The sequence below is a fragment of the Artemia franciscana genome, chromosome 18 (assembly GCF_032884065.1).
Source record: "Artemia franciscana chromosome 18, ASM3288406v1, whole genome shotgun sequence".
NCBI classification, from domain to species: domain Eukaryota; kingdom Metazoa; phylum Arthropoda; class Branchiopoda; order Anostraca; family Artemiidae; genus Artemia; species Artemia franciscana.
The window spans coordinates 23,975,713-23,998,352 of NC_088880.1; the positions used below are offsets into that span (position 1 = coordinate 23,975,713).

The 22,640-nt window shown below is 35.5% G+C and overlaps 1 protein-coding gene and 1 non-coding gene across 3 annotated transcripts in view; both read right to left on the bottom strand.

Annotated features, from left to right (window-relative positions):
- Window positions 1-988: 988 nt before the first annotated feature.
- Window positions 989-22,640, bottom strand: part of LOC136038785 (TBC1 domain family member 19-like) — a 57,386-nt gene continuing 35,734 nt past the window's right edge. Inside the window, exons 5-12 of one of the 2 annotated variants that reach the window (XM_065722162.1) lie at window positions 21,137-21,197; window positions 17,651-17,762; window positions 16,460-16,647; window positions 12,343-12,405; window positions 7,033-7,150; window positions 5,835-6,036; window positions 2,221-2,407; window positions 989-1,204 (exon numbers count right to left, since the gene is read on the bottom strand). In XM_065722162.1, the coding sequence (XP_065578234.1) occupies window positions 1,109-1,204; window positions 2,221-2,407; window positions 5,835-6,036; window positions 7,033-7,150; window positions 12,343-12,405; window positions 16,460-16,647; window positions 17,651-17,762; window positions 21,137-21,197 (1,027 nt within the window). In that variant the 3' untranslated portion in view covers window positions 989-1,108. The remainder of the gene's footprint in view (window positions 1,205-2,220; window positions 2,408-5,834; window positions 6,037-7,032; window positions 7,151-12,342; window positions 12,406-16,459; window positions 16,648-17,650; window positions 17,763-21,136; window positions 21,198-22,640) is intronic. The other variant, XM_065722163.1, reaches the window with a different exon arrangement.
- On the bottom strand, window positions 11,398-11,471 carry Trnan-guu (transfer RNA asparagine (anticodon GUU)). The gene has a single exon. It is a non-coding gene; the product is annotated as a tRNA-Asn (tRNA).

Sequence of the window (22,640 nt, forward strand, 5' to 3'; positions counted from 1 at the left end):
GCTCTGGTGGTGCAGCCAATAGAGGAAGTTTAACTTTTCCTGAGGCGCAACACATTCCCATTGTTTCACCATTGAATTTCAAGGCCTTGCAATAGGGACAAATTTTAGACATTGTCCCGATTTGAACACATCTACTCAAGCTATAATCATCGACTGGGTTGTACCTGAATGCCAGGCGATAACTTTCAGATTGCTCTGATTCCTCGGCACGCTTTCTTTTCTTACTTTCTCTATCAGCAGCAAGCCTGTTTCCCTGCTGGTCTTTTGATTCCTCGGCACGCCTTCTTTTTTCACTTTCTCTTTTAGCAGCAAGTCTGCTTCTGCGTTGCTCTAGTAGTTCCTCGGCACGCCTTCTTTTTTCACTTTCTCTTTTAGCAGCAAGTCTGCTTCTGCGTTGTTCTGGTAGTTCCTCGGCATGCTTTCTGTTCTTTCTTTCTCTATCAGCCTCAAGCCTGTTTCCCTGTTGGTCTTTTGATTCCTCGGCACGCCTTCTTTTTTCACTTTCTCTTTTAGCAGCAAGTCTGCTTCTGCGTTGCTCTAGTAGTTCCTCGGCACGCCTTCTTTTTTCACTTTCTCTTTTAGCAGCAAGTCTGCTTTCGCGTTGCTCTGGTAGTTCCTCGGCACGCTTTCTTTTCTGACTTTCTCTATCAGCAGCAAGTTTTTTGGCATAGACTCTTTGAGCATCTTCATCAGTCATTATAAACTTAAGCATTAATAGAATTCTACGCGAACATACGTCTTATATAACTTGAATGACGTCACGCCTTCAAAGCAAAAATGATGGCAACTAATTTCATGACGTCAGCCGAAACATGACGTCACCTGATCCATCCACAGATCCACACACAGACAACTTATTTTTATATATATAAGATATATATATATATATATATATATATATATATATATATATATATATATATATATAGATATTTACATATAGAAGATGTACCCTATAGATGGATTTTGCATCATTATGACACATTGGAACTTGTAAACAGATTTACCAGTAAAAATTCAAAATTTCTGAAACTAGAAAATATTTTGGACTAGCAGTAGTAACCAGCAATTTTCACTCGTTTTTTGCATTAGCAATCGGTGAATTCTCTTATTCTCCTGGAAAGGAACGTGCGTTATCTTCTCTTTGAAGAGTAAGATAAAGTAACGGGAAAACTCTTATACTTGAAAGATCAGCCAAAGCCACCTGAAAAAATAAATAAAACACCTTAGAGGATGACAATTAAATAAATGAATAAAGCACATTTGGAAATCAACAATGATGATTTACATTATTTTAGCTTTCGTCTGATGGGCAGGGGCTCAGAGACCTGTTATTAATTTTTGTAGAGGGTCAGAATGCACTATAAAAGTTGATATGGGATACCAAAAAATATGAATATCAGGGATGAAGGCCTATGAGATGGATGCGCCTCCTTATTGCACTATAGACCTACTCAAAGCTGTGAAGTCGAATATTAACTGTATAAAATGAATATTAACTGTATAAAAAAAAGAAAAAAGAAATCAAATGTCTTTTAAGCACAAAGGACAGTGGAAATGATAAATGATGACTTGAACTGCTTAAATAGAAACTTATAACAGGCAAACACGGATTGGTTTTTTGGGGGGTCGGGAGATAATGAAAATGGGGAGTGGGACCAAAAAAATTAATTTTGATAATCTGATTAAGAAGCACCCAGAATTTCAAGAAAATCTAGGATTTTTTCCCCCTGGGGATTCCTCCCCTTGAATGCATCGTAGGATTATGCAGCCTTATATTTTTTTAAATAAATAGGTTATATTAGCATTTTTTAAAACGTAAAAAACCTCCATTTGCAGTTATGCGGTTTTGGTAGTAACAAGCGCCATTAAAAAAAGAAACGTGGGTGAAAGATTAGCAAACGTGAGGCCAAAAATATGACATTAAACAGCTGTATTAGTCTTTGGGCATCACCTGATCTGTAGTGTTTGAATTTCTACAGACGAAATGTGTTGTCAAATTCAACTAACCAGTATTGCTAATCCACAATCAAATAATCCTGATTAGTTTTTGCTTACCAAATTTATCTAATTCTAATTTTTATTTCTATAAAAAGATACTTTTAAAATATTTTATTCTTATTTGGTCTATTTTTCCTTCTTTTTTTTGAAGGAAAATTTGGTAAATATTCTTTTTCTTTTTTGGCTTTATACAATCTACTAGTTAAATAGTTAGCTTACCTCAGCGCAATGTTGTGAACTTATGTTGAACAAAGCATGTCTTCTAAGGCTAAAAACTGCTGCCGCAAGTAATGGCAAAATTTGCAAACTGTCATGTCCCAATATAATATCCCAGAGGGATAGCAGTTGAGATATGGACAAGAATCCACTAAACGCTCTTACTATCCACGGTAGAGCTATTTGGAGCCTGGAAATAAAAAATACCCGAATATACCATCCAGGCCGGTTCAATTGGAGAAGAAGCACCTCAAAAGGATTTATCATTAGCTAAGTACACATTATTATAAGTTACTATTATCTGTGGTAGCATTAGCATTATTTAAATAAATGTCTATATGTATTGGATTAAATACTTTTCTAGGCAACTAAGGTCCTTGCGTCGGCCCTTCATTGAGTTGCTACAGCTAAGTTCAAAATCCAGGTCCTGTATTGACAAGATGGGACCAAACCCACTGCGCCACCACAGGACATTTAAATAAATAAAACTTATCAGACAGCATTTGAGTTCTGGTTACCAGGCTATTCAGAAACTTTAGGCTATTTGAAGCCTGGAAATAAGAAACCAGAATCATATTACCCAAGCTGGGTCAGGGTGAGAAAAAATGCATAAAAAGATTTACCTTCATCCGGGCACACACGGTAATACGATATTTTAGAAGTTTATATATGTTGTGTTTTGATTATATTACTAAATTTCTATACTTTATTGGGTAGTTGTATGATAAACCCACTACCGTTGAAGTTGTTCATTCATTGACGCATTATAGAACCGATTTTTTTGTTTCTTACAGCTTAGCACGAGACAAGATAAAGAGAAGTGACAGAATAGATGGAAAATGTATAATTCGGAATATATATTTATATATTAGGGAGGGGGTAAAGTATTTGGACAGTGTGAAGTTAGCAATTCTTAATACATAATATGCAGAATAATTGTACCTAATACATAAGGCATCCAGACCCGATATACTTTACCTCCCACCCCCTAATGTGCAAATATGTAGCCCAAATCTGTTTCTAAAGTATTATATTTTTATCATACTTGGTATATTTCATTAGGATTGAGCGTCAGAGAAACATATTAGACGAATATTAGGTACGGGCTATATCATACAAGTACCCTTTGTTGTTAAGTTTTAGTACCATGATATCATATTTATCTTATGTAGTTTTCAAAGTTATCTTATCTAGATATTAGACTATCACTTGTCGTTTTTCTGTTTGCTTTGCTTTTTTGTTTGCTTTTTTGCTCATAACATTGGGTTATTTTTTCTGAAATAGATACGAAATTCATAAGCAACAATAATTTACATTAAACTTTAATTATATTGTATCAAATACTAAGCGTTACTGTTACCATTACGTCCCAGATCCGTCCCCCACCCTTTCGAATGCCCTTATACAATTTTAAAGATTGAGATGGCTAGTACATGTTCTGCAGATGAAGGACGACAGATTACCAAAGATCGTCCTTTTTGATCAACTACTTAGGGCCAAACAAAAAACAGTTCGTCCCCGAAGTGGGTGAGAGGAGGTCGTACAGAAGAATTTAATGGAAATTCTAACTTCTTGAAAGGATTTAAAGAGGGATACTTTAAATAGGATGGGATAGACGAGAAGCTTGCATTGCTGTGCTTGGCATTGCATGGTTTGTGCTGCAGAGAGCTGTTAGCGGTAGTGTTAGTTTATATTAATAAAAAATATATTTTTTTATATTTAGGATAATAAAAATAATATTTCTTATTATTACACCCTTTCCAAATATAATGGTCACCATCATCACATAAAAGTGTTATCCGAGCTGGATCAGGTGGTGGAGAGTATAAATAAAAGTGTTTATCTTCAAATGGGCAGAGACATTGAGAAATGTCAGCAGTAGTACTAGTTAGACAAATAAAATTAACAATACAATATTTCTCCATGAAAAGAAAAAAATCGAGAAGAGTTTGACGTTCTTTGCCACATTTAATCTAACTATCTAAACTTTTCACCCGTGCCAGGTTGGAAGGACAGGTCCGTAAACAGCAACAGCACTTTTCTTAGTGAAGAAAAAACGGTATGTTGATATTTTCGAGTTTCGTTTATCAACATTTGAATAAAGGCATACATTCATTTTGTCTGGCTCTTCCTGATCGCCCTCTTAAGCCTAAGAATGCTTCAATATACTTAAATACTTGAATACTTCAGGAAACAGTAGCTTTTGGTAATGAGTGTTTAAATTAATTCCATTTGAGTAGCTTTTTAAGATATTCCTTATTTGCTTAGTAGGTTTGTAACATTTCTAAGCGAAAAATAAGTTCTTTATTTAGGAATGAGACTAATTAATTCCTTGTTACTTTTAATAAGGTAAAGTGCTAGTTAATTAGCACCTAAGAAAATGGTTTTGACTTAAGCGTAGCTCGACAGTCTGACAAAAATCCAAAAATAAATACCATTGTAAAATTGTTCATTGCATATTTTAATAGTTTACAATAACTATGCCAACATATAAACAATAGTCATTTAGTTTTGAACTTCAAAGCTAGATGTCACTGGTGATCCATCTACTGGTAGGCATTAAAAAGCTCACTGACGAAAATGTATCTAGAGCTGGCGAAAAGACATGGTAATAAATTATTGACGGTGAGTGAGCAAAGCACCAGTGTTGCCAACGCGATACAACTATACTCTTTCTGGTCAAATTTAGAGATCTTGGCACAATTTCCACTTGTTAATATAAATTTCTTGGTACAACACATTTTTTTCGGTACATTCAGGTTTTACTTGATACTCTCGGACTCAGATATCTGTTAAACTTTTTTTTATTGGACAATTTTTTCTTGATCAGATGATACAAATTAATCAAACAACTTTTCAGATGATACAAATTAATCACTTGGTACAATGCTAGTCAAAGTTTAACTGCCTTATGCAGAACAAAAACTAGCAAAAATATCAGTTATAAATTGTTTTGGAGAACAACGCGATGTTTTAGATTAAGATTTCTTTATGTCAGATTTATACGACCAAAAACCGTAACAGCATGAAGAAAAATGAAACCGCTTATTATAATTTCCTTTATCTTTTAGGCAAAATTTTGATCTTTATGAGCATAATGTTCTTTTTTTTTATCCACACAGGATTCAAAGTTTGATCCTGGGTTTGTGAATTTTAAATATGACCTACCACGCCATCTATGAAAATTCTAACCCAATGGAAATGAAGTGGTATTTGAAACCATCAATACAAGCTTCCCTTACACTATTTATTCTTTTCTTTGATTGCTTCTATTTTAATAACATAATTAATTCTTTTTTTGTTCAGATGACATGAAGAAACGAATTTTTTTTAGCTGGGCTGAAATTTCCCTCCTAACCCCCCCCCCCCCCCACCCTCCCCCTTCTTAAATTCGTGCCTCTGGTTTTAAGAAAACTAAGGCGTGGTAAAAACTACGTTGAGAGCAAAACTTGTTTTTGGCTATTTTGTTATTTAGGAAAAAGCGCCACAATGCATCTTTGAAAATTAAAAGACCCGTCTATAATTCGGGAACCAAAGAAAATTCTGGGAAGTGGCTGTCCAAAAATTCCCAATAGTTAATTTAGTGAAAGAAATTAGCTTAAAAAAAAACTACTTACGCATTAATTTCATGGCTTAGAAAGTGAGTCCATAGATCGGGTTCATGAGTCTGTAATAATCTCTCGAACAGTGTTGCCAAGTGCACAAGTCCTGATGGATTATCGTCCAGATAGTGGAGGTGATGCCAGTACTTTATATACAAATTTTTGAGAGCAAAATAAATTTCGGATGGAACGTCATAGACATAACACAGTGGTGCCGCTAAAAAGAAACAGAACAATCTATAATGAATCGATTAAAAAATTTTGGATGGAACGTCATAGACATAACACAGTGGTGCCGCTAAAAAGAAACAGAACAATCTATAATGAATTGATTAAAAAATTTCGGATGGAACGTCATAGACATAACACAGTGGTGCCGCTAAAAAGAAACAGAACAATCTATAATGAATTGATTAAAAAATTTCGGATGGAACGTCATAGACATAACACAGTGGTACCGCTAAAAAGAAACAGAACAATCTATAATGAATTGATTAATAAATTTCGGATGGAACGTCATAGACATAACACAGTGGTGCCGCTAAAAAGAAACAGAACAATCTATAATGAATCGATTAAAAAAATTTCTGTTTTGTTAAAAGGGCTTGTTTAAACTATACTTAAGGCAATGTGACGAAACCACGTAGAATAGAAGTTATAGTATGATGCAAGTGTTTAGGCATGGGAGAGGGGATTCGGCAGAAATTCTTCTTTCCCCAACAAAACTAATAATTTGACGATTAATCCTGTGATATTTCAATTAAAATTTTTCACTTTATTAGTTAATTTTTATATCTTTTCAAAGACTCGCCTCATGAATGCCACCTCCTCCAAAATTACGGGCTCCCCAAAGCAAATTTCTGCGTGCATACTTATTAGAATATTAAATGGTGTTGTTTGGGGGGTGGGATCGTTGTCCCCCCTAATAATTTAGAAAAAAGTCCCTTGACTCTCCGGACATGGACCCCTCTCCCCCAATAAAAATGCTGGAGCTACGCCCCTGAGCATATATTTAGTTTTTAATCACGACAAATGGAAAGGAAGATATTATAGACCTTCAGAGGCTACTAACTGATATATCAGGGCCGACGGCAAATGCCACGGTGTCAAAATTGTAAATTATTTACACAATTTGCTTTGATTTTGGGTCGCCTATTTTTTTATAGCACATAATTTTTGTTCATGTTAAATAGATCAAGGCTTCATGACTTACCATACATAGAAATTCCATAACAAGGCATTAGGGCACTTGGTGACGACACGACCTTCCTCAAATCATCTGAACGAACTAAACGGTTCAAATCAGAGTCGCGTGTAAGACATAGCATGACCTGTATAAGTAAGAATAATCAGCTGTTAATCAAAGATTGTAATTTCAATTTTTTTTTTTTTTTGGCCTGTAATGTGCTATAAGTAAAATCGAAAGCCATACACATCGGAAGCCGCTAGTGAGGAAAGTTCATTACCTGACAAAATTGAAAACGAATGATAAACATGGCAGCATGACTTAAGGCGCAACATTGACCTTGAATATTACAATATCATAGGCAGCACAATAACGATGCCTAAGTAAAGAGCGATGTGGGCACAATGTATTTTTTTTAATTTTAGACCATGGCACTTCGTATCGAAGGAGCTGTCATAGAAACTTCGAGAATGGCTCATTCGATTGGAAATTGGAAGGGCTAGTGTCCTTTTTTATAGTTGAAAGTGATTGGAGGATAATTAACATCCTTCCCACGCCCACCGTTTCCCCAAACACATCCAACCAAAATTTTGAGGTAGCCATTTTGTTCAACGTAATTGAAAGGTTAGGAAATTATGTCTTTGAGGATGACAACCCCTCCCACAGCCCTCAGGACAAGGGCTGTAATTTATGCCCAGGGGCATATAAGGTATATATAGGAAGGGTAATTGTATAAACTTTAGAGGGGGCTCATTGGATTTTTAATTAGAAGTTGTATTGTCCTTTTTAAGATTCAAAGCGGTCGGGGGGTGGATAATCCACCCCACACCTTGTATTTTCCTGAAATGTATCTGATAGGAGTTTTGAAATGGCCATTTGTGGTCGTAAAAACTACTAAAAGAGCTCATTCAATTGAAAATTGAAAGGGCTAGTGCCCTTTTAAATAGTCAAAAGTGGTTGGAGGGCAACTAAACCCCCTTCCACACCCACCATTTCCCCAAACTAATCCAATCAAAATTTTTAGATAGTCATTTGGTTCAACGTAGTTGAATGGTCCAAAAGTTATGAATTTAAGGATGATAGCCCCCCCCCACCTACATCCCTCAGGGCACGGGTTGTAAAAGGTTTTTATAGAAAGGAAGATCGTATAAACTTTGGAGGGGGCTCGTTGGATTGCTAATCAGAAGTTTTAGTGGCATTTTTGAGATTCAGAGTGATGGAAGGGTGGATACTCCACCCCCCCGCCCACACACCTTGTATTCTCCCTATGTGCATCTGATAGATACTTCGAGATAGCTATTTGTTGTCGTAGATACTTTGGAAAAGTCTCATTCGATTAAAAATTAAAAGGACTAGTGCCCTTTTTAATAGTCAAAAGTGATTGGAGGGCAACTAACCCCCCTTCGTCGCCCACCATTTTCCCAAATAATCCAATCAAAACTTGAGATTGCCATTTTGTTCGATATAATTGAAAGGTCTGGATATTAGGTCTTTGAGGACGAAAACCCCCAAACCCTCAGGACAAGGGTATTAAGTTATGCCCTAGGGGCATATAAGGTTTTTATGGAGCAGGTGGTCATATAAGCCTCGGGGGGGGATCATTGGATTGATAAGCAGAAGTTCTAGTACCTTTTTTAAGATTCATAGTGATCGGAGGGAGGATAACCCCTCCCTCTCCCCGACACCTCATATTTTCCCAAAATACATCTGATAGAAACTGATAGAACTGAAAAAAGCACAGAAAAACAAATGACTGTGGATTGTCAGTTTAATTGACATATACTGATATTTATTCCTTAAATTTATGATCTTTTTTCATTTATGACAATAAGAAAAGTGATACCATTTTAAACATATTTTGTTTTGAGTAAAGGGCAAATTGTGTTCTGGTCTTCAGAAAGTATTTGGGTTATCAGCTCTACTCATGTTAGTTTTGCTCGTTTTAGGTTTGACTCGGCTATTTATTGGTATTTATGTTCGTTAGAGTTTCATTTATTTGTTGATAGTTATTTGTGGTAGTTTTACGTTTGGAAGATTATTTATTTTTATTTTTCTTCATTCTTGGCTTAATGGAGCTCTTTACTGTTCTTTGAAAAACCTGTTTTGTGGAAGAACTTTTTAAGGTAATATCAATAAAAAGCAAGTACACCCCCATTTCTCAACAACAGAAAATAAATGATTTTTAGGCGTTGCAATGGCTTACAAACATTCGTCCTTAGGTAACTCATCAAGAGGGGAAGAAGAAATTTGTATTAGTAAAGATATTGAGGTGCCACAGTGCCATTGAAGCTGCGAAATAGTGGTCAAAAATACAACAATTGTCTACAGTGATTACTTTCCCTTACATGCTCACTAGAAAGCGCTGGCGAGATGACAAACACATAATGCCAATATTAAGTACGCCCCCCCTCAAATGTTTGTCCGAATAGTAAGAACTTAATGAAAATGAATAGAAACAATTTTTTATGCGCTTTTTGAAGTTTTTTTGTAACCCTTCCTGGAAAAACCCTGTTTTAAAAGCCTCCCCCCCAAAAAAAAATCCTGGAAAACCTGCTTCAGTATGTTAAAAATTTTCGTTTAAAAACAGGTTTTCTAGCTAGATTATATCATCCACTCCAATTAGCATCTAATTTTTTCTTGGTACCCACAGAAACGTATACGCCACAGTTTCGTTTCTCTTGTTTCGTCCAACAGACTATTTTGCAAGTTCAGGAACAAGTAGCCGACAAATAGTTCGTTTGGAGCATTTATAGGCCTATATTGCATATCAAGTTAAAAGAAACACGGTTAATTTTATATGAAAGTAAAGAACTTTTAATACGAGAAAAAAATCCCAAATGTTTGGTGGGGAGAGGCTACCACTCTTCTAAGCTCATGATATTTAATAAAATGCAATTTAGTGTTTACAGACGATTTTGTATGCCTTTCATTAAATTTTAAGCCTCGATTTAAATGAAAACCAGGATCTTCATGCATTCGTAAACTTGAGATAGATGGAAAGGTTGATTGACAAATGTGTCGGGTGTCTGTGAGACTTGGACACTTCCACTTCTTTTTTTTATTTTTTTTTTCATGCGAAACTCCAAGTGGCTTAAGCTGTTTAGGCAGAAGTTCCGCTTTAAAAGTTGTCTGAATTTCACCACAAACGATATTCTGATTTCCTTATCTTGAGGATGACACATTTGATGACTCAAGTTGTTTAAAAAAATGTTTATTGTTATCAGCTTTATCTAAAACCTAATATACTTTTTGTTACAAATTAGGGTACTTGTGTATTATGTGGTACTCACTCGAGAAGTGAAGTTAGGTTAATCCTAATGAAATATACAAAAATACGATGAAAATATAATATTTTAGTAACAAAATTATAAAAACTAAATAAAAATTATGGTAGGGGGACCGAGAAGAACGAATTATATTAAATACTTAACCTAACCCAAAGAAAATATCATCTTTATATATTAAATATTTAATAAAAAATATACCTACAACGTAGATTTCAAGTGAGGCTAAGCTATATTTCTTCAAATACTGACAGGTATAAACCGGTTATTGTCTGATCTATAGATCCAAATTCTCGAGCGTGTACCATATAACACACAAGTACCCAAGTTTTTCTTAGAACAAGTACCCAAGTTATTATTGGTCTACACAAGTCCTAGCGACAAGCAACGGATGAAAATCTTGTATCTTAACTTAAGTAGCCCAGGGTTCGAGAAGTGCTTTTCCAGACTTCTTTCTTTTTACAATTAAGTAATTAAAATAATGGTCGGCAACAGAAGTAGCCCCTCTCAGTTCAGTTCACTCGGGTTTATTAAAAAAAAATTAGAACAGTTTTAACATACATAATTTCTAGTCTTTATGCAAAAATGCATGCTGAGTCCCTTATCGCCTCAAAACTAATTACGCACTACGGCTCTCCCTCCCCTTCTTGATACAACCATGGCCCCTACCAACAAAAGCATCCTCACAAATCCCACCTTTTCATCCAGGAGCATAGTCTCCCTCTGGAAGACTATGCGAATGAAAAGTAAAAGTGAAAAATGTAAAAAAGTTATTTTCTGCAGTACTCACAACAGATATAAAATTTTCGGGTGAACACCCCTTTTTAACCCATACTCTCTGCTGAAACAGAAGTATCTGGCTTAGCCCTTGCCTGACATTTATTGCAATCCATATTTTACATGCAAAAGATTTTGTAAGGGAGCAAGGTACAAAACGTTAAAGTAACAAAATTGAGAATTTCATCTGTTTGAATAGAAAAATAAAATTTAGGATTCGACTAAAATTTGAATAGTCAAGAAAAATAAATAAGTAATTTACTTTATATAGAAGAAGTATTTATTAAAGCAAATTAGCTATTGAATTTAATGGAAGAAAATTTAAAAAATTCGCCCCCGGGTGGGCTCGAACCACCAACCTTTCGGTTAACAGCCGAACGCGCTAGCCAATTGCGCCACGGAGGCTTAGTAATAAAGTGTATTATACATTATTAGATATGTTAGTTTTAATTACGAGCCTTGTTAAATTATTCATTCACTCGGAACAGCATGTTAATATTCTTGAATTCCCACTTTTTATGCCTAAGAGTTTCCGCTTTGAAATTTTAGAGAACATTATCGACTATTTACTCTAGGAAAGAGGTACCCTAACCTATTTAACCAGTTAATTTAATTATCAATTTAACATAGATTTAGTTTTAAGCAAGTGAAGAAGATTTCAAGTTGTTGCTGATTTGCTAGCACATAACATTAATTTCGTGAACAAAACTTATAACAAATTAAATGTGACAGCAAAGTAACATTTAACGGAGTAATTTTTTTTAAGAAAAGGAGTGAAATCGAATTATACGTAAGCTTACTTAAGACATGCCGAAAAATGCTGGAATTTGCAACTTAAATAGGGTATTGGACTATTTTGCCATCTCACCCCAGTGGCGTTAATTTACGAAATGTAGGGGGGGAGTAAATTTATTTTGAAAATCTAGGGAGCAGCCATGGGCCACTGTAGGGGGCAAGGAGGGGCTATAGCTCCTCGAAAATTTTGGAAAGTAGAATATTTGTGGGGGAGCCGCGAGTGCACAATTTCTGTAAGTGGAAAAACTTTGCTTCCAATGAATGGATGAGCCAAATTAAAAATTGCAAATTCTACATGTAACAAAACAAACTCCAACCTTAAGAGCAGGAGGATCAATAAAAGTAAAAAACTAAATAAAATAAAGGAAAGTACATTTTCGATAAATCTAGTCTACATGGTGACCCTCAAATCTACAATCAGAAAATCTGCTCATTAGAAAGCAACCAGTTCACTTAGCTCATAGTCCCATGAGATACGTACCGGATATAGCAAGTCTTCAAAGATAAAATAATGTTCGTCGTTCGCAGAAGTAATTCTAATATCCTAAAAACAAAAGTTCAATTAAAATATTATTAAGGCCGTACTTATTTACAGCGGTGCCGCAATGAGTTGGACAAGTAGGTACAAAAACCCCCAGTAACAGTGTATGTCGGGGTGCTATTTAGATGTGCAAGGATTTATTTGTGAAGGGCGACGGAGAAAGGGTGTAAAATCTGATACTGCCTTCGAGTCATGAAAAATCTATCTAAGTCTATGCTTGTAAAAGTAAATCATTGTTTTACTAGCGCTGCTAACAACTCCCTGCAGCACCAAACCGCCAAGGCAAACACAGCTACGCACGCTTCTCCTCCATCCTAATCTATTTAAAGACTCCCTCTTTACATCCTCAAAAGAAGCTCCAATCTTCCTTAAGTCCTTCCTTACGACCTCCTCTCAACTAAATGGGAGACCACCCCTTTTTAGTTTTTGGCCCTAGATAGTTCGCCGAAAAAACTGATCGTCGCCAATATATCATCCTCTATCCAAAGAAGCGTCCTAGTCATCTCAATCTTTTTCCTACTATAGCCCTAGAAAGTAGGATAGAACCACATTTTTTGTAGTTCTTACTGTTTGAAATACTGTCAGTCAGACAGGTAGACAAAACAATCCGCCGACAATTTCTCTGAAAAATAACTAATAAATCCTTCTCCTGCTTAATACATCCTGGGAAAACTCCCAATAAGCTATTATTTGAGTAAATTATAACTATATAAAGTAAATTTTTATTTACTTTTATCTATGTTATGAAATACCATTTGAAATTTACAAATGAAAATCTTTTCTCAGATTAAATAAAAAAAAGTTTTTTCACCTGAAAGCAAGGAGCAACATTAAACGAAAAGAAATTATTACGTGTATGAGGGAGTTCACCTCCTCGTCAATACCTCGCTCTTTACACTAAAGTTTGGATTTTGTTCCAATTCTTTAACAATGACCCCTGAATCACAAAAGGTTTAGTTTTAATAAATAGCTCTTATGAAAGTACTAAGAAACGTTAGCGAAAAGAGCGAGGTATTGACGAGGGGACAAACCTCCTCATATATGTAATAATTTCTGTTCGTTTTAAGTTTTAATGTTGCTCCTTACTTTCAGTTGAAAAATTTCTTTTTTTATATTTAATTTCTGGTCGTTTTTTAAATAATGCTGGGAAATCTAACATCTCTCTTCATGGAAAATTCCCTTCCCCCATGAAAAATTCCTGCATGGAAAGATCCTTCCACGTAATCTTCTCCCTCCGACCCCCTCCAGAAAAATCCCCCCTAAAAACGTCTGTATACTTCCCAATAACCAATGCTATATGTATTGTGGGGTATTAAGTCATGCTCAAAAACATAGTTCTTAGATTTTTTGGCTATCTCTAAATTTTGATAGGGTGACTTTGGGAAAAAAAAACAAGCGTGGGAGGGGCTTAGTTGCCGTCCAATTTTTTTTTGTTCACTTTAGAAGGGTACTAGAACTTCTAATTTACGGGCCATTGAAACCTTTCGCGATATTCTGGAACCACTGAATCGATACAATCACCCTTGGGGAGAAGAAAAAAAAACCCAAAACAAACAAATTAACACACATCCGTGATCTTTCTTCTGGCAGAAAAAAATCCTATTTTATTAGATAGGAGCTTGAAACCTCTACAGTTCGGTTCTCTGATACACTGAATCTGGTGTTATGATTTTCATTAAGATTCTATGACTTTTAGGGGGTGTTTTCGACTTTTTTGAAAATTAGGCAAATATTCTCAGGCTCGTAACTTTTGATGGGTAGAACTAAACTTGACGAAACTTATATATTTGAAGTCAGCATAAAAATTTGGTTCCTTTAATGTATCTATTGGTATCAAATTACGTTTTTTTAGAACTTCGGTTACTATTGAGTTGGGTTGCTCCTTACTATACAGTTCGTTACCACGAACTGTTTGATTGACTTTCTGGGAGTGAAATAAAATCTCTTAATAGTATTTGAAATAGAGATTGAAAGGAAGGTAACTTAATAACTATTTACCTACAGGGCTATGTCCATAACTCTCACCCCATCAATAATCTTCAGCTCTGAAAACAACCGAGTGAAGCTATACTACGGATACCCAAAGCAAGTATTTCGCACTATGTCCTACGTAGTCACATAGAATAGGTTTTTCGATCCTCACAAGAGATTTTACGAAAGCTATACTACGGATGCCTGAAGCAAGTATTTATCACCATGCCTTATTGGGTTAAAGTCAATATCTATTCGATTCTTACTAGAGGGTGTTTCGTTCTCTATGCCTGTCGTCCAGCAGGGTGTCCTACCAGCTTATCCAGCTTATCCTACCAGCTTATCCTACCAGCTTATCCAGCTTATTAAAACAAAGAAAGTTAAGTGTCTGACTTGGATCCCGATTGATGTGTCATTAAAATTTATTATGGGCCGATTTTTGTCAGCGTGATGAGTGACACAATGATGGATAGGATGGAAGCATAAATATTTTCCCGAGCCATGATGACACATAGGGTGTCGAATAGTGGTTTCATTTGCTGAACCCTTTTTTTACAGGAACAGGCATCAGGCCTGTCACCTAAACTTATGGGAGTACGAATACACCCCGAACCTTTTATTGCCAAAAAGAGAATCAAAATGCTGTTCTACCACCGGATTAAATTAAGTAAAACATTTGAACTATACATTTTGCAATAGGTAGGATCGAACCTCCATCCAGCTTAATCTATCACGCTGTCACATGGTACGAATCATGTGACCATGAATAAATTATACTTATGGTCGGAACTATATTTCTCAGCCACAATATCTAAAATGCACTTTCACACAATTTAACTGACGGAAAACTCAATCCAAGAAGAGTCCATCGCATGCAAAGCTCAGCATATGCAAAATTTATGTAAAATATACAATATCTTTAAAATATGCAACATTCCACCCGCGCATTAATCAGCACACAGAAACTTGTACCCAGCAATTACATCCACACATTCCACGCATGAAAGGGATACTTCCCAATATCCTGTGATCTTTATAACTCTCTTTCTAATTCCAAAGCCATTTCTCACATATTTTTCTCTTTATCCGTGTGTTTGATCCTCCTCCTCTCTTAATGAAACCCTGAATACACATCTATGGTCCAATTCAGAAAAGCTTAGCTTAATGAAGCTCATACTAGTACAATTTTACAGAGAAAATTCTTTTAGCAGCAATCAGCGCTATTCTTGTTTTCAACAACCAAAACAGTGCAATGGTCTGCAAACTTGCACTGAAATCGCTTTTTGAAACAGGGACCCGAGCATAATATTTTCCCAGGGCCCAGTCCCGGCGGTAACAATGGTCTTGACTCAACGGCAATGGCAACTACGTCAGTGGCTATAAAATAATGCAGACAATATTGACATTGATGGTGACCTTTGGATCCTAATGGACCTGGAGGTCGTACCACTTCCATCACCCTTCCATCACCTCTCCTCCAAAAGAGAATTCGCAATGCACCCATGAAACTGGTTTTACACGGCCTTGAAAAAAAAGTTATGGCTTGTAAATTGATAAAGGGTAATTTCGAGTCATGCTCGCATACAGTGAATAAGAACATTTCTCTCCAAACATTGGGCCAAATTATTTCAAGATATTTTGAAAATATGGGCTAAATAATACCCTTTTTCTATTTTCAAACCATTCTCCAATAAAAAACTTCTGAAACTAGAACCTTTAAACCGTATAGGCCCGAGACTTAGAAATTTGTTTCGAGAGAACTTGTTAAAACATGCAAAAATGTGATCTTAGGCGGGAAATTTGAGATCCTTCGTGAGATATCTGGTAATTCAGATAAATATTCGAGGGAGACAGATTTCCACTATTTTCCCTCTGTGAAAGCATAATTCAACTTTTACAGGATAAAATATGAAGCTTTGTATTTTCTTTCTATTTTGAATTTTAAGATATTGATTTTAGGGTTGAGTTTCATGAGATTATCTTCGTGAGATGATTCGCTTATTTTCTTGTACAGGGTTAGTTTAGTTCCTTGGTAAAGCTTGTTGAGAAACGATTTTGGCCAGAATTAATGAGAATCAAGTCATACCTTAAGTATAAGTTTATCAACTAGTAGATCTTGGCGCAGCGCCATATCACGCAGATGCTCAAAAAGCTCCAAGTTTTCATTTGTCACAGAAGAGTCAAGTATTTGTGTCCATAATACCTTCCGCAGTTCTGGTGGACATCGGGATTTGCAGTATTCTTCAGCAAGTGGTGGGTGATTCTTCCTTGCGACTTAAAAACACTTTGGTTATTTGACTAACCCAAAAATAAACTTTATCTAGATTTACAAAAAAATTAAGGTACAAAGAAAAGAAAAAAAAAGTTAATGAAAGATTTAAAGAACAAAACAGTGAATTTTCTCTAACTGAGCAAGTTGTGACGCTATGCAATTTTGACTTCAAGGGAAGAATCTAAATTCCAATCAAGGGTTTTGGAGGGTAATGTCACCTGCCTACTTGCAATGATTAAAAGGACCCACCAAAATTATTTCCAAACCTAAAGAAAAAGAAGAAAATTTAAATACGGCTTGGGGCTCAACTCAACTCTTTAAGACTACCTTATAATGCTTAAAGTCCAAGAGCGGCAAACTGTAAAGAAAACATGACAAACTCAATCAATGGTATAAATAAAAGTTACTACCAATCCTTAAAAAGTCTTTCAATACTCAAAAACGGATAAAGATGGAGGTAAGAAGCTTAAAACACCTTCTCTAACCAGAATTTAGGTTGTAGCCACATTCTGGAAAGTTTTATTCCAGTAGCAGAAATACTTTCTGACATGAAAAAGAGATGCTCTTCTGTATTTTTACAAAAAGACAAATACCGAGAGAGGGAAAGAGAGAGAGAGAGAGAGAGAGAGAGAGAGAGAGAGAGAGAGAGAGAGAGAGAGAGAGAGAGAAAGAAGCAGCAGCTTCGTACTTTGTTGCTAAACACAAGATAGTGGTAGAGAAAGAGAGAGGAGGGGGGGGGGAGAAAGAGAGCACCTTATTAACATTGGTGCTAAACACAAATATTGATGCATACCTTATTAGTAAAGGTATTTGAATAATCGCTGTAAAGCATCAGCTTGTCTTCAATTTTTAAAAGCATTTCGTATTCTTAGGTGTGGTGTTCAAAAATTCAAGAGAAAGAAAACTCTCTTTAAGAAAAAATATCAAAATTAGATAAGTTCGAGCTTAAATGTCAAAGCTGGTATCATGTCTCAGCTTTAATTATCTATGTTATATGAAATGTACCTGCATTTCCTAATATGATACGGTTCCTTAGCTCTCCGTTGTCGGAAAACTGAGAATTTCCATCCCATTCTGTTTTTAGGCCCTCCTCCAAGTAATTTTTGTATAAATCACTCTGGAAAATAAAGTTGCATGACTGAAAAATTTTGAAAATCATTTTAGTGTATTTAGCCATTAAAAAAGATGAAATCAAAACACAGGGCTATATATGACATTTTAATAACTATCGAAGATACCAAAAAAGAACATGTTTTAGGAAAGTATGTTAGGACATCAGCTAAGAACATTGGCCAAAATCGACCAATGGGTCGATACTTATCACCCCTAGAAAAGACGATAAGCAAATAAACACACATCTGTGACCAAATTTCTCTTACAAGATGCAAAATTTTTAATTTTGCTAATAGGAAACTGAAATCTCCGGTCTAAAGTTCTTGGATGACTTGACTTACTTGACATAAGCCCCGTCCATTCTTGGGATCGGTTTGGGGTCTATTCTTTCTCCAGTCTATTGATATAGGTCCTATATGGAATTCTGACCTCTGCCAGGCAGAGAAGGTGCGGAAAGTTAAGCGACCGTAAGCTGTTTTTTCATCTTTTTGGACGGTGCCTTCTAGGTCGAGAACCATGTACCCGCCCTTCAAAGTCTCTAATCAGGAGATGAGTGCTTTCCATATGTTTGATGTGAGTAGTATCCCTTCAATTGGTCCTACGACACACGTAGGGTAACAATCCTACCACACACATATCCTACCATTCCTAAGACACACATGTCCCCAGTTTCCTACAAAACACAAAGAGCAATACTCCTGCGACACAAATATCCCATTACTTTAACGACACGCTTATCCCAATACTTTAATGACACACATATCCCATTACTTTAAAGACAAACACATCCCATTACTTTAACGACACACATATTCCATCATTTTGACAAAACACATATCCTACCATTCCTACGACACATATGGTGTTATCATAACTTCTGGTTAATAAGAAAATTTCTGGAAACATTATTATCTGAGTTTGGTTTCCCAAGTACGTTGTTCAATAATTGAATTGAGCTTGAAGTTACATGATATCTAATAAACTAAATTTTGATTTTATATTTTAATATAATATTGGAAGATATTTTTTTGTACTCTAATGGTGTCAAGCCAATTATTGATTATTGACTATGAATACAGCCGTCCAGGTATTATCTTCGGAATATAATGGTCCTGAGAACATGCGTTTTCCACTACCATGGCATGCGCATGAGTTTGGGTCCCCACATTCCCATCCAGGACCCAATTTCCCCCACCAGTGCCCAACGTCTCCACTAGGGCTCTTAAGTTCTCCTGCAGGACTCCATGTCCCCTTACAGAGCCACAAGTTTCCCTACAGGGACATATGTCCCCCATTTTTAACTTTAATTTTTTGAGCTTTTTTGAATTTTTCAACTTTGTTTACCATGTCTTAAATCAAATTAAATATACTTATAATAAAAAAAAATAACTTTTGATATTTCAAAAAATATAAAATGAAGATTACACAGCTATGTCAGCCCTGATTCATTCTATTAGAAAAATAATGTTTTAGTGGCGTTTGTTTTTTTACTTAGTATTTTTTATTTTTGGTCAGAATGTTTGGACTTAGAATTTTATTTGGTGAGAGAGTATCATAAATTAATAAAAAGCAATTATACACAGAACAGACTAAGCTACTTGGTAAATTCGAGGTCTTTCTATTGGTGACTGGGAATTAAAAAATTAATAAAAAAAATTGTTGTATAGAACAAACCCAGCTACTTTTTATCAAAAATTAGTAAAAAGAAACACTTTTGTATATAACAAAATCAGCTTTTAGGTAAATTGAATGTTTTTTAATTGGTACCTGGGTATTAGAAATTAATAAAAAAGAACTTTTACATAGACAAAATCAGCTACTGGTAAATTCCAAGTCTTTTAAATGATGACTGAATATCAAAATTAATAAAAAGCACTTTGGCATAAAAAAAAAATCGGCTACCTGGTAAATTCCAAGTCTTTTAATTTGTGACTGAGTATCAAAAATTAATATAAAAACACTTTTGCATAGAACAAACTCAGCTACTTGGTAAATCCCAAGTCTTTTAATTGGTGACTGAGTATCAAAAATTAATTTTTTAAATTTTATAAAAAGCACTTTTGCATATAAGAAACTCAGATTCTAGGTTAATTACAAGTCTTTTAATTGGCACCTGAGCATTAGAAATTAATAAAGAACCACTGCATAGAAAAAATCAGCTACTTGGTAAATTCTAATAATTCTTGGTAAATTGCTGACTGAGCATAGAAAATTAATAAAAAAGCGCTTTTGCATAGAGCAAACTCAGCTACTTGGTAAATTCTAAGTCTTTCAATCGGTGCATATTTACTCCCGCCGTTTATCCGTGCCATTTAACCAAACACTTGGAAAGCTATAGTTTATATGACTATCTTAGTTCTATGACTATCTACCTTAGTTCTGTCCTGGACGGATGTTAGATAGAGTTATATATTAAAAAGGAACTGACATCATTTTTATACAATCATTAATAGGGGCTTATGTTAGATTTGTCTCTCACTCGATCAGGCTATCTGTCTGGGCTTTTTTAACAATTAGCCATGCCTTGACCACAACTACTTGAATTTAATTCCTTCGTTCAATTCCTTTAATTCAGGTCTTTCAAAATATTGATTTTTTTTCATGAGGGGGTAGGAGAGAGGAGGAAGATAAAGAAAACTAAAGGAAAAGGGAACAAAGAAAAAGAGGAGGAAACAAAATTTTATTTCGCAATATGCTTTCTATAAAAATTATGGTACTTAAGTCTTATAACCGCCACACTCAAGTTCTTGGTCTTAGTAGAACTGGTTTCTTTCTGTATTTCAATATGTATTCGGTGATAATCAGCGTAGCATGAGAGATAAACTACAATGTAGGTATATGTAATTAGATATTTTATGTATAGAGTTGGTATTTTGGTTAAGTTAGATAGAAACCATTTAAATACCATTTAATGAAATGTGTTCTATGTGGCTTGACTTCCATAATTTTCTGTTGCAGTTCCCATTATTGTGTTACTTAAGTATTTCATTTTCATCATATTTAGTTATATTTCATTAGGATTAGCCTAATTTCTCTTCTTTAGTGTGGTGGCTATAAGAAATAAGTACCAAATTATTTTTATTTATTTATTCAGTTTAGAATAAGCTTATTACTGAGCTCTTATTGCTCGAGGATTTTTTTTTGTGAACCAGCTCAAAAAGTGCCGATCGAGGAGCCGAAATGGGTATCGGGGTGCAAAGTTCCTTGGAACCTCGGTAGTTCTTGGAAGTCAAAGGAGGGTCTTAAGATATAGTAATGTCTAGACATCAGTATCATTAGCTTTCCGGAGGAAAAGGCGTTACAAAGAACTGGAGTTGTTTTATTGATCAATTGAATCTGTATGACCGTCTGCACAAAACTCCGATAAAAAGGTCTTACTATTTTCTGAAGGTCTGTCACGTCAATTCCGGATACAACGACGCTCCATTTCCTTTCTAGCCTGGAAAATTAAAATGTTAATATTTGTTTATGAAACCCTGTGGTGACACAGATCGATCTCTGCTTGGCAATATGGGGGTCAAGGGTTCGATTGCCGTAGGGCTTGAAATTGCATGGAGATTATACACTAGAATCTTCAAATAATCAAACACAAAGAAAAAGAATTTTTTTTTATTTGTGAGTAAGGAAAAAGGACAACGTAAATTCTTAAGCTAAGTGTTAAAATATGGTTAAAGTGTCACCTTTCCCACAACCATGCTGCCCTAAAATATTCTCCATAGCATCTAACAAGCACTGTCAGGCTAGATAATTTGTTTCTAACTATAATCAAGCTAATTCCTCTTCAATTACTGTATTCACAAAGGGATCGCTCACGTTCACCCACTTGGTGTACATATTAGAGCCCCAGGTCTGTCACACAGTCCCACCATGCATGACACAGTCCCTGCAATGCCTGGCACACTTTTGCTACGGTTGGCACACTTTCTTCACGCTTGACACGCACCGCCTGGTCTAGTGATTTCTGAAAGTCGGTCACCATTTACCGTCACTCATTACAGATTTTCATTTATCGGTTTCAATAAATTTCCTAAATTCACTAGTTACTTGTTTTTCATTCAGTAGCCAACGCTGTATTCTTATCTTATCTCTGTCTTTGTGTTTACCATATTTTAATAATACGTTTATAACCAAGCTCGTATCCAGGATTTTTTTTTGGGGGGAGGGGTACAAAAAACTTCAAAAAACACATCAAAAGTTTGTGTGTTTATTTTTAATACATTTTCACGAGTCAGATAAATTGAATTGAATTGAATTGAATTTATTTATAGCCCGTTATAATACACATGAAAAACGGAGTAAAATGTGAATAAAAGAAAAGAGGAAAAAGAAAATGAAATAAAAAACTACACAAGAAACTTTTCAACACTTCACCTTACTTAAAAATAATTAAAACATACAAAAGCAAAACATTCATTGAAACAAAATAGCTCTCCATGGGTGCCGACCAATTCTATTATTATAAGCTTCTATGCTTTTTCTGATAGAAGCATTCGGGTCTATGATGCCGTATCTTTTAGTGACCCAGGAGTTGCTTGACCATGGTGGAAGGGCAAGCAGGTATTTGGCATACCGGAAATAGATTCGCCGAAGCTCCTTCGTCTCGGTTATCGTAAACGTACGCCAAAAAGGTGCAAGGTATAAGAAGTTCGGGAGTGCAGAAGCATTGTAGAGTTTCGCTAGCAGTTTACGGTTGAGTCGAAGTTTGTTTGCTACCAAGCTTCCGTATGCAGCTGCTGTTCGACGTTGGAAATGAAGGATCAAGAGCCTTCTTGTTGCTTTGAGAGTGTCACCGATAGGAAGCCCTAAATATTTCATTTGTGATTTTGGGGAAAACTGGCGCGCCGTCGAGATTAATAGTAAATCCTGCTCGAGTTTCAACCCA